The sequence below is a fragment of the Lutjanus erythropterus genome, chromosome 17, assembly GCF_056507025.1.
Source record: "Lutjanus erythropterus isolate fLutEry1 chromosome 17, fLutEry1.hap2, whole genome shotgun sequence".
NCBI classification, from domain to species: domain Eukaryota; kingdom Metazoa; phylum Chordata; class Actinopteri; order Lutjaniformes; family Lutjanidae; genus Lutjanus; species Lutjanus erythropterus.
The window spans coordinates 9,649,605-9,665,688 of NC_139333.1; the positions used below are offsets into that span (position 1 = coordinate 9,649,605).

The window sequence follows — 16,084 nt, forward strand, 5'->3', positions numbered from 1 at the left end:
CTCATTCGGTGACCATTTTTAGCGTTTATGCCCACACATTTATTATTTATTTCCTCTGTTTGTGTCTGAAAATACGCATGGGTGTATTTACGTCAGCCCCCAGTCCACCCCCATAACATGAAGGTCGCTGTCACCCCCAAGCTCAGTCTTGTATGATGACTGTCTATCAGTGCACAAGAACAAACGCCCCCTGAAAACATGTCCATGTCACGCTAGAGACAGTAACAAGCTGCTGTTTATGTAACGTGTCTTCTGGCCACTTCAAGTCCAGTCATCTTCAGGAGCTGGAAGTGTATACGGCAGCGTACATGACATCTTTTGTTCATCTCCACCTAAATTTGGTCAAGCTGTAGGCTGTTGATTCATGTTTGACTCACTAGTCTGATATGGAACAGACATGTCGATATCAGAGGTGGGAAACGTTATTTCCAAGGATAACTCGGAAAAATGTAATTATTTCACATCATAAGATAAAATAATCCTTTATTAGTCCCACACTGGGAAAAGGAGGAAATAAAAACAATAAGAACAATATAAACAAGAACTGGACTGACAGCTGAATCTACACTGTTGCACATATATTGCACAGTTGATATGATAATACACCCGAGTGCGATAATAATATTTCTCACTGATATATAAGAAGAAACGTTTCAGTGATTGAAAACATTCACTTTACATGCCAGGTTATTTTGTCAGTCCTGCAAATCAAAGGCATTTTCTTATAGATCTTCACCATGTGACTCCAATCTTGTTATTATCATAAGACGAAGCTTCAAAGTACCAGAATGCCTTGCAGCTAAATAACATGTTGCTTTCTATAAACCCGCAAAACACAGTATGCCATCAAGCTTATAGGCTCCACCTAAAACCACAGCCAAATAGTAGATGTTTGGGCACGTTATCTGGCAGCTGTCAGTGGCATTCTGGGAGATGTTGGAACTAACATCTTACGCCGCAGCCAGCTGCCATAACACGCCAATCAATGTGTTAACACACAGACATCTGAAACTACACTGCTTTTTGTTAGACTTCAGAAGCAGAAAAAGTTTTAAACTGGTTTCATTTTTACCATTGCGGTGGATTTTAAAAGCTTGTTACATTAGCCATTGTGTAAAATTTTCATCATAAAAGTAACTAAAAGTGTCAAATAACTGTGGTGGATTATAAAGAATAACATTTCCCTCTGAAATGTAGTGGAGTGGAAGTATAAAGTAGCATAAAATGGACATACGCAAGTTAAAGTACCTCTGAATTGTAGCATAGCATTTGTCCGTACTGCCTATGCCATGGGCCAGCCCTGTCCAGATACCATTGTATAACTGACACACACAGACACATCCTTGACTCATTGTGAAATATTGACCTGAGTGCGCCTGTGTTTATCCTCAACCTGCTTTTCCTATCTCAGATTACACATTACAGTATATTGATTAAATAGCCTGTGTGATCTATATTCCAGGTTGATGATTACTGGTGGAAACAGAGAATCATAATTAATTACATCACACTATAGTCACTGTTTGAGTTTCAGTGGTTTCCATATTTACACACACACAGACTGTCACAGTCAGATTAGTCTGACCGACTCCCTCTGTGTTCTTTGTCATTTCCAGATGTTGAGATTGTGGAGACGAGATGTGCCGCTCTCAGAGAGGCTTGGGGAGGACTCTCCTCTGGCCGCGGTGCCCGGCCCCCCACCAACGGCGGCCCCAGCGGGCCCCAACATTTCATGGCTCCCTGAAGCTCCGCTGTTGAGCCAAGACCAGCCCATATTCCTCATGACTCCAGCAGCGCAGGCTGTGTCTGGCTTCTTCGTCTGGACTGCACTCATCCTCACCTGCCACCAGGTAACTGCTTCCAAACGGCCTAAGGAAAGAGAGACGGGGTTAAACAATCAGTGCCTGGTTGCATAAAATCACTTAAACTAAGCATCTAAGGATGCTTTAGGAAAAAAATAGTTGCATAAAATCAAAATAAGGATTTCCTTAGGGTATTGTAAGGGAAAACCTTTTGATGTCTGAGGTCTCTCCCTCAGCTACATATACCCTTAAGTATTAGTTTCTAGACTGTCCTTTGCAACCAAATTTTGGGGGACAGTTAACAGACAGAAGTGAAGTACTTTGTGGAACATAAGATAATGGCTGAAGAGGAGGAGGTGATACATAGGCATTTTTAGGACAGAGAAAGCCCACTGAACACTATGAGCGATGCTAGCAAACTTGCTAGAGAGTACATATTTGACATTAGCACTAGACATTTTGTAGCTAGCAAGATAAACATTAGCTCTGTCTCATATACTAAAAAAGCTATCTAGTTTTATCGAAACTTTCTCTCTCTGTCCACTCCTGTTGATGTTTGTCTCCTGTCCTATTCTCACAGTAATATCTTCATATTTCTTTTCCTTGTGTATATTTATCACAGCTGCTGCGTTAAATTTACTTTGAAGGGTTTTTGTTTTCCGTATTCTTTGAGGAGAACAACAGTCTCACCTTCTGACCAGTTTGGCTTTCTTTTTCTTTTTGTATCACTTTGTTGTCCATTTTGGAAAAAACGTTTTCTAACATTGACAATAATGCTGCACAGTGACTTTAAAAAAGGATGTAAGTGAATCATAACCATGGTAACTGAAGTGCACCTGGGCTGTATTATGACAGTAACTGCTGTGAAAGCCTTAGTCTAACCACTTAGTCAAGGAGACAACCTAATAGGCTTTATGCAACACTCCTAAATGAATCCAATACCTTAGGGAAATAATTTGCTTAAGGGACAAACTTAATTTTGAAACTTAAGCTGGTTTATGCAACCAGGCACTGCTCTTTGATTCCACCTGTTCTACGTGTTATTTACTCAGCTGGAGAGACAGACTGAGCAGAGTGCTCACAAAGATGTAAAATGGATTCAGCCGGCAGGTGTGTGTGCATGTGTGTGTGTGTGTGTGTTGTTTAATGCACAGGTGATGTGATCCTGCAAACACACACACATCTGCTCAGACCCAGAGAAGGGCAGAGGTTGCTTGGCAACATCCCTCGGCAGGTGTTTGTGATACAGAGCATGAATACACACACACACGCACACACACAGTGAAACCTGATCCAGGTGTAATAAAAGGCTGTCTAATATCTGTCTGGGAAAAAAAGAGAAAAAGTTGAATGGAGTTTTTCTCTTTCATACATTCCTGAGACATGATGTCGGGAATGTATTGATCTAAAGGTCAGTGACATTGACAGACTAACTGGCGCAAAGAGACATTACTGATACATAATATAAAATCTGAATGACCTCAGGAATCTCTATTCACACAATGACAAGTAAGTCTATGTTTTACTTACCAAGCTCTTCTGCAGCCTCACTCTCCCTGGTCTTATCTTCCTACACAAAAGTTTGAGCCCTTTGATACAGGCTTACTGGTCTACAGCCACTGTAAGAACAGCGAAGCAGTTTTTGTTACTCATGCACATTTCAAATATATTTTATCGAGTCAAAGAAAGTTACACACACTGTTGTGCCAATGCTCATTTTCATTTATGTAAAAGAATTAATGATATCCATGTATATTAACAGATGAAAGAAAATGATATAAAGGTATTTCGAGATCAGAACTCTAACAAAAATAAGCAAATTAAAAAAGGAGTTTCATTTTTATGTAGTGCTGATGTTTTAAACTTACATTTTCCAAGAAGATAAAGATTATTTAAAAAGTCTAATAATGATTTTTGATGTATATATTTATTTTCTATATTTAATCTATTGATATTTAAAGTGTTTGTCTTTTCTGTCTGTCCCAGATCTACATGCACCTACGTTTCTACAGCTCGCCCAGGGAGCAGCGCCACATCGTACGCATCCTCTTCATCGTTCCCATCTATGCCTTCGACTCTTGGCTCAGCCTCCTTTTCTTCACCAACGACCAGTACTACGTGTACTTCGATACCGTCAGGGACTGCTATGAAGGTAAGGACGTGCTGTCGTCTTCATCCCGATGAGCTCAGTGTATGACTTACAGTGATGATGCAGTTTTGTTAATGCCATCAATTCAGCAGACAGTGAGGGTGGGGGCAGAAAAAAATTGATTAACTGCTTTGACCGTACAGTACACAAGAACGGCTCTTGCCTAAAGCCAAAGTTATTATGGCTGCACCACAAAATAGCCAAAGCCATTCTGCATTAATTATGGTTTTTCTTCAATAAATACACATTTGATGGCATCTGTTTTTATACCACTGATGGACAGAATTTACCAGAATTGTGGGCAATTTTTCAAGTTGAGTTGTTGAAGCACATTGTGATCAAATCAGATTGGAGCAATTTGTCCATCATTAACAGATTATTCCACCCACATAGTTTATTATTGCCAAGCGCCCTCTCACCCCTATTAAATTCCATCCTTTTCTGTCGTATAATGAACCTGTATTTACCTGTTAGCTACATTTTTACTCTCCTTTTACACTGAGAGGCCTGAAGTGAACCCTGATCTAACATGGGAGGATGTTACTGATTGATGGCTGGTGGGATCTTTATTCTTTCTTCTATTTGTTTTATTTTTAATTGTGATGTTTGTAATTCTTTGTGTAAATTTTTCAAGCCCCTCTGAAGAAAATTTCTACTGGCTTTTTTTGTCTGTTGTGTATGATGTGCACTGATGGATGCAGCAGGGAATCGTCTGTTGTGCAGTGATGCAAGATAAAAGTTCAAAAATCCACCCAGGCTTGTTACTTCAGTAATAAACCTGGGGGATTTTTTGTTACTAAAGTAACAAGCCTATTTTGAAAATAACAAAGTATTTGTTCTTTGTTGCTTCTCACCACTGCATTTTACACACCGTGGTCGTGTCAAATCTTGTCCTGCTTCTTGTTTTTAATACGTACAGAGATTCAAAAGTGGCTGTATGTGTTTGGACAGGAGCTGCTATTCATTCCCAACTTGTATTTAATTTATATTAGCTGAGTCCCTTTTGTAATCTATATTGTAATATGGACTTTGTTTATTTGTGTCAAGTCAGAAAAGTTGAAGGCAATGATGAGCTGGCAGCTTTGCTGAGCGGATGGATGACGCAAACAAAACGCTGCTGGCTGCTTTGAATCTTGAGACTATTCATAAACTCTTGAATTGGCAGAAAGTGGTGAAAAGCAGCTGACTGCCTCCGCTCCTTTTTCTTCAGAGTCAGCTGTGACGATCAGGATAGAAATAGTCCGCTGACTCTAAGCTCGATCGTCACTTCCTGTGTCTGCGGACTGATGATGTCACATGCAGTTGTATGTGGATCGGAGGCGTTTTACTTATGGTTCTGCTTTTGGCAGGAAGTGCCGTCAGTATTGCGGTCATCATATCACCCCCTCAAACAGATCGCCCTCCTCCTTTTTGTTTTCTTCTCCTCATCTCTTGACGTGATCTTCCCTCCCTCAAACCAGATCTTCCTTTCCTTCCCCTTCCCACAATTCTCTGAGCCCTGCCCAGATCTTCTCCTCCTGAGCGAGGATGGACCGACTTGTTGCATGGCAACACCGCTCACAAATCTTCCTCATCAATTGGAATGGCTGCTTCAGATAATGAGTTTCTCTCAACCAAACTTGGTGCAAAGTTCCCGTTCTCATTGCATGTAGGCCTACTGTATCACCGTGGCAACTAGCTCTGCTGACGGGGGTCCTTGGAGAGAAGTGAAGGAGCATAATGGTAAACAGCTGAGACACGGACGGAGCTGCTCAGAGCAGATCAACCTGCTCTCATTATTCAGCTCTGTACACCAGCTTTTGAGTTAATGTCAGACAGTGAACTGGCTTGTATGGAACCTTATTTTCTAAGAATTGTCTGACAAGCGTCTGACATCAGGCATTGACTACACAATGTAGTGACGAATTTCTAGTGTGTGTGGGTGGAGGAGTCGGGGGGGAGAGAAGGACGACGTGAACTCAGCTGATGTAACAAGAGTCACTACCTCCCATGGCACACAGCCAAGTTATGCCACATTTTCACACTTTCACAGTTAACATGCTCGCCTTATTTTACCTCACATGCGCAGTCGCACAAACACGTCCCCCCCTGAGAGTGTGTGTGTTAACAGGATTAGCCCGGCTGTGTTTTTTATGAGCTTCTTGGTCGTCATCGCCCTCTCACCGAGGAGAGATAATCCACTGGTCACAAGAGACAGACAGGTGAATATCAGCCGCACAGGGAGAGGTGTGCGCCCGAGGTGTTTATAGTGAAGGGAAGATTTATGGTTGGGCTTAAGCTTGTGTAAGCCAGTGAAGGGTCCTCAGAAGAAACACAAGGGTGTATGTGTGTGTGTAAATGTACATTATATTTGAAAGTCACTCCACTCTGCACTCTGTGTTCTTTATTTTGTTATATATTCAATAGCATTTTATTGAATCTGAATCCATTATCACATTTATTTATGTTTACCTCTTAACAGTTTTTAGTAGCAAAATTATAACTTAATATTTAAGAACTAAAAGTCACAAAAAAGCACATTAGTCCTGGTGTGTGTACTCATGCAGCCCTTTCTCCTTTTAGAACATCCTCTCTGATGCCTGTTCACATATGTGTAATGAATCAACAAGTAAACACATGCAGCTGTAGAGGTTTTTGGGGATTATAATGTAAAGACAGTAAGACAGTCGGCACAATCTGAAATCTCTTCGGCCCTATTTTGTCAACATGATGTAAAGTCTGTGTGATGCTTTCACTGTGAGGATTTACAACATTGCAGAAAAGTATTTCTGTAACGATTTCTCAGGTCTTCATTTATAATTGGGCCACTAGACAGAGAAAGGGTTACTTTTGAATTATAATAATACAGTAACCAAATAACTAAGGCTGGACATGTATTATTTACTGGATTAAGCGTACAACATGTGCTCATCCAGTTTGCTGCAACATAGAAGTAGAACAATGAAACTTTAGAAACAAGATATTAGCTTACAACAAAGAAAGTACACACAGGATTAGATCCTGCTTTCACTCTCAAATTATTTGTCTTTTAAAACAGGCAGTAATGTTAAATAGTAACTCCCTCTATGTTGGTAAACTCATCTGATGCTGTTGAAGGTTTATTTTCATCAGTGATGTTTGTGGAGATAATAATGAAACTGATAAAATCCCTATAGTTAACTGATCACCTTTAAAGGGTATTACTTTAGATGGTGATGATGAACAATACTGAACCATTCTGACACACCGTGAAATTTCAGAGGTTTGTTAAAAGAGAAAGCTGAAGGTTCCTGTATCCTTAAAAGTTTCATCACCTAAGTTTGACAGTGTCACATAGTTTTCCCCCCATCATTACTCAAATCGTTCAACGCTGAATCAACTGATGGTGTGTAAACTGATGTCAGGCTTTGAGGTCATGCCTCAGTGCAGTTTCTGGGACTGTCAAAACAAGTGTGCCAGGAAGTGATGCATTTTGTGTTTGTGTGACACCTTGTTAGTTTCTGGTATAACAGTTTAAACAGTTTTCTCACACTACGTTTGTCCTTTCTATATTACTTTTCTCTCTGCTGCTGTAACACTGAGAATTCCCCTGAGAGTTGTGGGACTAATAAAGGATTATCTTACCTCATCTTATCTTATCTAAGTTGCTATTTGTAGCTGCTGTTGCAGAAAGTTTCCAAGTATACTGTGTTTATTACAATAATTAATATGACAATTTGAAGATTATAGTTTAAACAGGAAGACATTGATCAGGTTACAGTCTAACTATTTAGTAAGAGAGGAAGACATGTTAATATGTCAAAGTGGGAAAAACACAGGTGTAAATAATAAAATTAACGATGGCTGAATTCCTTGAGCTGCAGCAGGTTTAGGATTCAGGTAATGTGCATGCTGACCCTCTATCAGACTGTCATGGCTTACTGGAATTTTTAAACAGTGACCAATAGATAGAAAACGACTCATTTAAAAAAAAAAAATCATAGATTCAGCCACTGGAGGATAATATACTGATCAACACAGAGATAATAACAGTCAACCCTTTCTGTCATTGTTTCTTCCCAGCATTTGTGATTTACAACTTCCTCAGTCTGTGCTATGAGTACCTGGGAGGAGAGAGTGCCATCATGGCTGAGATCAGAGGGAAACCCATCGAGTAAGTTTCAGATTTACCCAGTCAATGGATTAAATTCTTCTTCATTCTAAGCAATTATTGTACATATCACCCTGCTGATTTTGCTGTTAAAAAAACACTTAATTCCCCACAAATAACAGAGACGATGTTGAATGTAAACTGTGTTTTGTCCTGTCAGGTCCAGCTGTATGTATGGTACCTGCTGTCTTCGGGGAAAGGCCTACTCCATCGGCTTCCTGCGGTTCTGTAAACAGGCCACACTGCAGTTCTGCGTGGTCAAACCGCTCATGGCCGTCATCACCGTCATCCTGCAGGCCTACGGCAAATACAAGGACGGAGACTTCAAGTAAATGCCACAAACAATGAGAACATAAATGAGAACATGAGAGTAGTTACCTAAACAACATACAAACATCACCATCAGAAACTGTTAACAAAAGCCTAAAAATTTAGAAAACAAAAAAACAAAAAACAGGAACTTGTGGATTGCTCCTTTAATTTTTAGATTAATTGAATGCCCCAGACTGATCATCACATCCTCCCTTCAGCTTTTCACTCATCTCTAATGGCAGATTTAGGCTTTTAGTGTGACCTACAACAGTATTAATCAGAACAAAACCAACCTAAAAGTGACAAAACAACAACCTGAACATGGACAGTGTTTGGAGAATGAGTGGTAATTCATTTGCTGGTCATTTTCATATGTTTTGGGAGCAGGTAGTTAAAAAGCAACAGCTAGGAAATGAGGGAGAGAAGAGTCTACAATCCCTGAATGGATAGAAGAGAAACGTATATTATGGAATAAGACACACCACTAAAAAATATGAAAAAATACTGGAAAAACTGGATATCTTACTTGAATCTGGGGCTTTTGATATTTATTTTGTTTGGAGAACTTTTTTTCTTATTTCTTTCTGTACTAAGACCAACAGAATGAATTTAAGGCCATTAAAAACACCCTAGCTTTGCTTGAATTAAAGTCATTTATCATTAGGATGCACAGATCTCAACACTTCACTCTGACCCAGCTTCATTTAATTTTTTATTTTACATGGTGTTAAACCAGAAATAGGTCAAACAAAATAACCATGATATGTCATAAGAGATTAAGGATACATGCTAAGTCGGCTTCTCTGACAAAAAAAACACTCCAGCCAGTATTTTCCCCTTTTGAAATTTCAATTCTACTCGGGAATAACCTTTTTTGTTTATCCCTTTCACATTTATTAAAGTTCAAATTTATGTTGAATATTTGCAGAATGAGTTAGTATCTGTTTATGAATCAACATCTGTAATATTGGTCTGTCTGATTTCATCTCTCCTGACAGTGTTGCCAGTGGTTACCTGTACGTGACCATCATCTACAACATCTCTGTCAGCTTGTCTCTGTACGCCCTTTTCCTCTTCTACTTCTCCACCCGGGAGCTGCTCAGCCCCTACAGCCCCATGCTCAAGTTCCTCATGGTCAAGTCTGTCATCTTCCTCTCTTTCTGGCAGGGTAGGCAACATGCTTTTTATTAAAGCTGCTACCAGGAACTTTTATATTTTGTTGATTTTGGAGACCCCTGTGGACAAAAGCGTTAGTGCGTTTCCACTGTACTAACCACAAAATATGACGCCAAAAATAAAATTATCTAAATAAAATAAATGTATGTAAAGATTGCTTTCATTAAGCATCATCTTTTCCTTTGTGGTCAGGACTGTTGCTAGCCATCCTGGAGAAGTGTGGGGCCATCCCTCAGATAAACTCCGTGGAGGTGTCTGTCGGTGAGGGGACAGTCGCCGCTGGTTACCAGAACTTCATCATTTGCATCGAGATGTTTTTCGCAGCGCTGGCTTTGCGGCATGCATTCACTTACAAAGTCTACATGGACAAGAGTCTCGATTCACAAGGTGAGAAAGGGAAGAAAGAAAGGCATTTACAGTGAACGTTTAAAATTATATTTTGATTTCTAACACTTTGACAGTTTACTGCATGTGTACTAACACAATTGATGTCTTACGAAAGCAAAACTCCTCTAAAATAGATCTATTTTTCACCCTTTATTCTCTTCTTTTCTGTTATTTTGTCACCTTTTTACTTTTTACACTCAACATTATGTTTTTGTTTGGACCATTTTCTCCTTTCCTGTTCCTACATATCCATCTTTATTTGTCTCTTTTCTTTGCTGCTGCGTCAAAAAGGACCTGTTCCTATATATGGAGAGTTTGGTAGGTTAAACACTCATACACTGACTGATCCATAATCCCACTCTCTTCTTTCATGCTGTTAGTGTTTTAGCTATTATGTCCTTCCAAGGTGTATTTAGTTAGTTTCTGTTTTGTTTTTGTTTTTTTATCCACGGTTTTGAATGTGATTTGTTTCTGTTTGCCTGTAACTGTTGTCATTTTGGCCCAATTCTAATGACCCCCCCAAAGCTTTAAGCCCTGAACCCTCATGGACTTAGCTGACGTAGTGCTTGAGTACAAAAGGCTGCAAGGGCTTGAATTGGTATAAACAGGAATGGGAAAGCACTGGCAACTTATTACGTTAACCACATCATACACTTATATGTAAACTTATTTTTTCTTATAGTGGCTCCTTCCATGTTTGTTTATTGTTTTTATTAATTAACGAAAGGATAATATGCAAACATTTAGGCAAATTAAATTTAAATGACACAAATGCATGTGGGGAACATGAAATGGAAAAAAAGGGGAAAAGTTCCAAAATAATTTAAAAACTTATTACTTTGTTGTTGTTTAATAAACTCAGTGATTTTGGTAGAGAACTCCTTTGAGAAAAGGTAAGATATGGGGTTGTGATTGAGAAAATTTCTGTTTGTGAATGAAAAAACTTTGTGTATACGATAATGAAATGAATCAGATATTAAAAAGCACAAACACTTCAGGTGTTCCCCATGTTTAACATTACAACGCATTGAACTGTGGGTAATTCACACAGTCTGGAAATGCAGACTTGTGAAAATTATGCATGAAGGGCTCATCAGGTCTGCGAGACAGTCCTCAAGCATTTGATGATTTGACACTGGGACATTCCTAAGGTCTTGCAGCCTTAATGGAAACGCGCCTCAGAGTCTGACAGTATGAACATTGGGATTGGGCCTTCATCTCCTCCTTCTTGCTCTTGTTCCTAAATCACTCTCACCTTCTTTTACTCTCCCATTTTTACTGGTCCTTCCTATCTTGCACCCTTCTGAATCCTTGTGAAGTGAATCCTTTTTCCCTTTCCATTCCCTCCCTCTAAAAAAACGTTTCTCTTTCACCCATTCCCTCCTTTTGTTTTGCACTTTAAATCACTGATCCCTCATTCTTCCCTTTTTTGTCCCCTCTTTTCTTCTCCCGCCCTTTTCTCCTTCCACTAAATCACTCCCCTTCCTGCTTTATTATCTCCTCTCTCCTCATTCTTCCCTCTTTCTTCCCCTTTTTCTCCTCCTCATTTGATTTGCTCTCACATGCCTAAAGCATTATAAAGCCTTTCAATGTTTTCCCCTTGTTTTACTTTTTCTTCCACCCCTTTCCCTCCGCTCCTTCCTTTTCTCTAATTTTAATTATAGATTTATCTCCCCACTGTCCTTTTCTGCCCTTTATTTCCTCTTCTTCCAGCTCCCATCCTGACCTCTAACGTTCTTGTCTCCTCCGCCTCCTGCAGGCCGCTGTGCTCCCATGAAGAGCATCTCCAGCAGCCTGAAGGAGACCATGAGTCCAGGCGATATGGTCCAGGATGCCATCCACAACTTCTCCCCGGCCTACCAGCAGTACACCCAGCAGTCCACGCTGGAGCAGGGAGCGCCGCCGCCTGTCTCCCGCACCCACAGCGCCGTCAGCGGCCGCGGCGACACAGAGAAGACCCTCCTGCTCAGTTCGGATGACGAATTCTAGAGCAGGAAAAGCCATGTTTCCGTCTGAATCACATTCACACTGTTTTAATGGCAGATGGTACTTCATCTTCCTGTTTCTGAGACTGATTGTGACTGTGAGGACCTCCCTGCAGAGACATTTCTGCACCCACATGTCCCAGACGTCTTATTTGGTTGGAACACTTGAAGCTGATTTGGCGTTAAAACCGCTGGACAGAAAATGAAAAGGGTAGTGTCTGTTTTTGGAAACTTTGTGAGTCACACTTGCACAGACTGAATCATACTTTTTGCAATGCACGTTTTCTGGCTCGGATAGAAGCTTCATTTCACATTTCGGTTCAGTCATGTTTCCTTCGCTCAGATGTGTTTCTCAGTGTAATCGTCCTGATGGATGTTGTTTATTTGTTCTGGTTTTGAACTTGTTTGCATTTTGTGGTTATGTTTATCAAGGTTTCCCCCGGTCATAAGTTGAGTTTGAATCTTTTTTTCCATGACTGGAAATGGAAAATCTCCTTAAAGTTTTAATTTTGTGAACTTGAAACTAATATTTAGACATGAATTTGCAGCTATTTAACAAATTAGTTGGTCTGCAAGTCCATTTATGTGCTTCAAACAAACTGATTTCAGTATCATAGCAGTCATTAGAATGTGGTTCAGAGTTATGGAAAATATATCTGTGTATTGTGTATTTATGGGATATCCCTCGCTGCAGTTTGTGTGCGTGTGTGTGTGTGGATTTAAAGGGAAGCGAAGTCAAAAACCTGAATTAATGTCAGTTATATGGATCAATGTTGTTATTGATATGACTGGAGCAGATGAGAGCGAGGCAGAGCAGATTATAGATTATAGATTATACGGTACATCTGCTGCTGCAGTCCAGCAGGCAGCAGGAGTGAAGGAGAGGGGCAGCCGCAGCAGGAGAGGAGCTGGTCAGGATTACACTGGTATAATTGGGGCGTTATTCGAATGGATGGGATTAAAGCTCGAGCTGGTTCGCTCTGGCAGTTAGACCTCTGCAGACCACAATGTAGGTTAACTGGATTGAAGTAAAAACAGAAGAGGAATATAGGTTAAAGCTAACTTTAGATGTTCTCAATAGAGGAGCTCCATCATAGGAATTAAACCTTTTTCCTCTGTTAGCGTGATTCCAAACGTTAAAGTTGCACTGAAATATAAAGCCTCTCACTTTTTCTGTAAGGAAATAATTGAGATATTGTGCTTGATTTTCTGTTTTTCGACTCATTTTTGGACTTATTTTCTGGAATGGCGTCTTAGCTTTGAGCCTTTGCTTTGAGAGCTGATTGATATCTGGGAGACACTGTTGCAAGAGAACACCCTGTCAACCTCTGTAGTCCGATGTGAAGCAGGTCATAGCCTGGTATAGCCTTAATATTAAGCATTTGGGAGGACCAATTGTGGGATTAAGTTTCTATTTCTCATGCTGGTTAAAGGTTTAGTGTGTAAGATTTTGGGGTATCTATTAGAAGAATATGGCAGAAATGGAATATAATATGTCGCCTGAAAATAAGATTTGTTGTCTTTTCATTATGTTAAAAATGAACCGTTTATCTAAAGAGGGTGTGGGTCCTCTTCCATGAAGCCCACCATGTTTCACCACCATGTTTCCATGGTAGCCCAGAACAGAGAAACCAGAAACTCTCTCTAGATACAGCATTTCATGTTTTTCGCAAATTTCTTAGCCATTGTAGGTTCTTAAATAATCCAGTTGTGAAAATGTGTAGCCTATGCACTGACTTGGGTCTCCCTATGCTAGCTGAGGATGGCAAAGCCAAATACAGAAAAAGGAAACAGAAAATGTGTTTGTTGAGGTACCAGACAGATTTTTTTCCCCCCTTTTTTTGGCTAAAAATTGCTCTTTTGATAGTAAAGGTTAGTGACCCTTGTCACTCACTGCTGAGGTGATATTACAAACCAGACTTTGGAATTCTATCACAGCAGAAAAAAAAACTTTTTTTCTTTTTGAATTACAAATTTTGTAATTATACCGATGCCTTAGCAAAAATGCATTTTAATTTCAGTTTGTTTGTGTAGTTTTAATTTTTAATTTAGTGCGTTTTCAAAAGTTCACTCATCTCACAGCCTGATGTTCAATTATTGGCTTCAACCTCAGAATGACCAAACTCCGTCCAGATCAAGTGAGTTTTCTGTCCATGGTAGTGACTCCTTTGTCAGGTTTCAGTATTGTGTTGCATGTGTAAGGAATGAAGTCTTCAGCTTAACTCCATTTTTTGCACATTATACAGTTATTATCCTGAGCTATTGTATATTTGAACATTAAATCACTACCTGAATATTTTCATCTGATGCATTTGCAGCATGTTAGACGGTCAATAATCTCCCAGTTGAAATAACATCTACTTTGACTTGGATGCTCTTCTGTTCTTCCTGGCAGTCTTTCTTTTTTAGTCGGATTTAACTTCACCGCAGTCATTTTGCGCACATAATTGAAGTCATCTTGAGTCATCCGAATGAGTCATGTTGAATCTGCCGACGTGTTTACTGTAACTACTTTCACTGCTCTGCTGCTGTAGCTCTGTGTGGACACCAGGGGGCCGTGTGGAGAAGACGTGAACGCATCCACACGCTTATCAACAAGCAGGCCAGACAGGCAGTTATCACACATGGAACAGAAAAAAAAAAGGGTTTTGTCTGAGCTGCACCAGTCTGTCACTTTTTTTATCTATTTATTGCTCTGTGTGTCTGTGCTTTTTCATTGGAAAATAGAGGCAAGCCCCAGCCTCAGACAGCAGTCTGTCCTCTGTCTGACATAATATTGGTTTTAAACAGGAGAAAAGCCACGTCTGTGCACAGAAGCAGCAGTTTATTTTTAGACCTTACTGAGAGTTGTCTGGGTAAATGGTTTGCTGCTTTCTGACATGGATATAAACTGGGTTATTTTGACCATGACCGAACTTCAGCAGGCTATAAATGGAAACCTGTATTTCTTTACAAAAGCTCTGGTCTGGTCATTTTGTCGCATTTACAGGACGTGATATGTGCACTTTCTTGTCTATATAAAAAACATGTTCGTGTTGAACCACGAATTAACAACACAGAGTAAGTGTGTGAATGACAGTGCTGATATTTTTCTGTTGGTGTGAATCTGAATTCTCTTATCAGAGTGGAAATGGAGGTGACACCCAAAGTGATGCAAGTTTTTGGTGAATTATAGCTCCTGGAAGCACGTCTCTGCCTGATAATTTAATAATTAGTAAGACAGTCGTACCGCACCTTGAATGCCATGTCTTTCTCTATGTCTTTGTTATTTGGTGACACGTGAGACATGTCCTCGTCAGATGTATGTGAATATAGCTGAGGACATACTGTAGACTAACGTTGTGTATACATGTTTAAGTGCTGTCTACAGGAGCAGTAGTCATATATGTTGAAATAGTCATATATGCTGTAAAGGTGGAGTACGGGATGAAAAAGGCCTAGTTTTGTATTTTTAATTAATAATTATCTTTTTTATTTCAATGATTGTTTTGGTTTCTGTTCTTTGTATATCGTAAAGCTGCTCATGATGCTACTGTTTCATGTCAAATCTGAAGAAATAATAAAAGATATTTAGTCTGATATGTAAGTTAACCACTCATTTCATTTGATGTTTTAAGTGAAATACTGAAAATTTCTAATGAAATAACTCTAATAGCCCTCATCATTGACATACAGTATTACTTTCGCAAGTGCACTGCTGCAAGTAATCTTTTGTACAGTCACTATTGCAAAACAAACCCTACTAGGGTTATTCAAGACCTGTCTATGTCCTGCATCACACTGTCGGGGTTTATTTTGGTTTATCCCTTTCTTGTAACACATAATTACAGCTATATGCCCCTCACACACTCATAATGCTTTATAATAATAACACAAGAAGCTATTAACTTAATGACTCACTGTATATAGAGTGTTTTAGTTAAATAATGAATGTAACAAAACGTAGCACTGCGTTAACGTAGTATGTTACATATGTATGTCATCCACTTACTACAAACAGTGACTGAAAAACCAACCAGACCACAGCTAAAATAGCCCCAACAGATTTAGCAGAGATGAAGTAAACATCAGCAGCGAGCTGGTGTATGAGTCAGCATTATTCTGCATTGTATGTAAGGCATCTCTGAACACGACTTACAACTTA

General features: G+C 39.6%; 1 protein-coding gene across 2 annotated transcripts; it reads left to right on the plus strand.

The window, feature by feature from the left end:
- Positions 1–1,616: 1,616 nt before the first annotated feature.
- On the plus strand, positions 1,617–13,068 carry tmem184ba (transmembrane protein 184ba). 2 transcript variants are annotated; one of them, XM_084741336.1, is made up of 8 exons: positions 1,617–1,850; positions 3,789–3,954; positions 7,993–8,083; positions 8,241–8,408; positions 9,391–9,560; positions 9,761–9,955; positions 10,247–10,273; positions 11,715–13,068. In XM_084741336.1, exons 1-8 carry the CDS (start codon positions 1,617–1,619, stop codon positions 11,942–11,944), a joined length of 1,281 nt encoding a protein of 426 aa, XP_084597462.1. In that variant the 3' UTR covers positions 11,945–13,068. The 2 variants fall into 2 exon arrangements, with proteins under 2 accessions (XP_084597462.1, XP_084597463.1); XM_084741337.1 differs by lacking the exon at positions 10,247–10,273.
- Positions 13,069–16,084: the final 3,016 nt, after the last annotated feature.

Coding starts and splice junctions, on each gene's coding strand:
- tmem184ba (XM_084741336.1), top strand. CDS start 1,617: ATGTTGAGATTGTGGAGACGAGATGTGCCGCTCTCAGAGAGGCTTGGG. Junction 8,084..8,240: donor ATCAGAGGGAAACCCATCGA/GTAAGTTTCAGA, acceptor TTGTCCTGTCAG/GTCCAGCTGTATGTATGGTA. Junction 8,409..9,390: donor TACAAGGACGGAGACTTCAA/GTAAATGCCACA, acceptor CTCTCCTGACAG/TGTTGCCAGTGGTTACCTGT.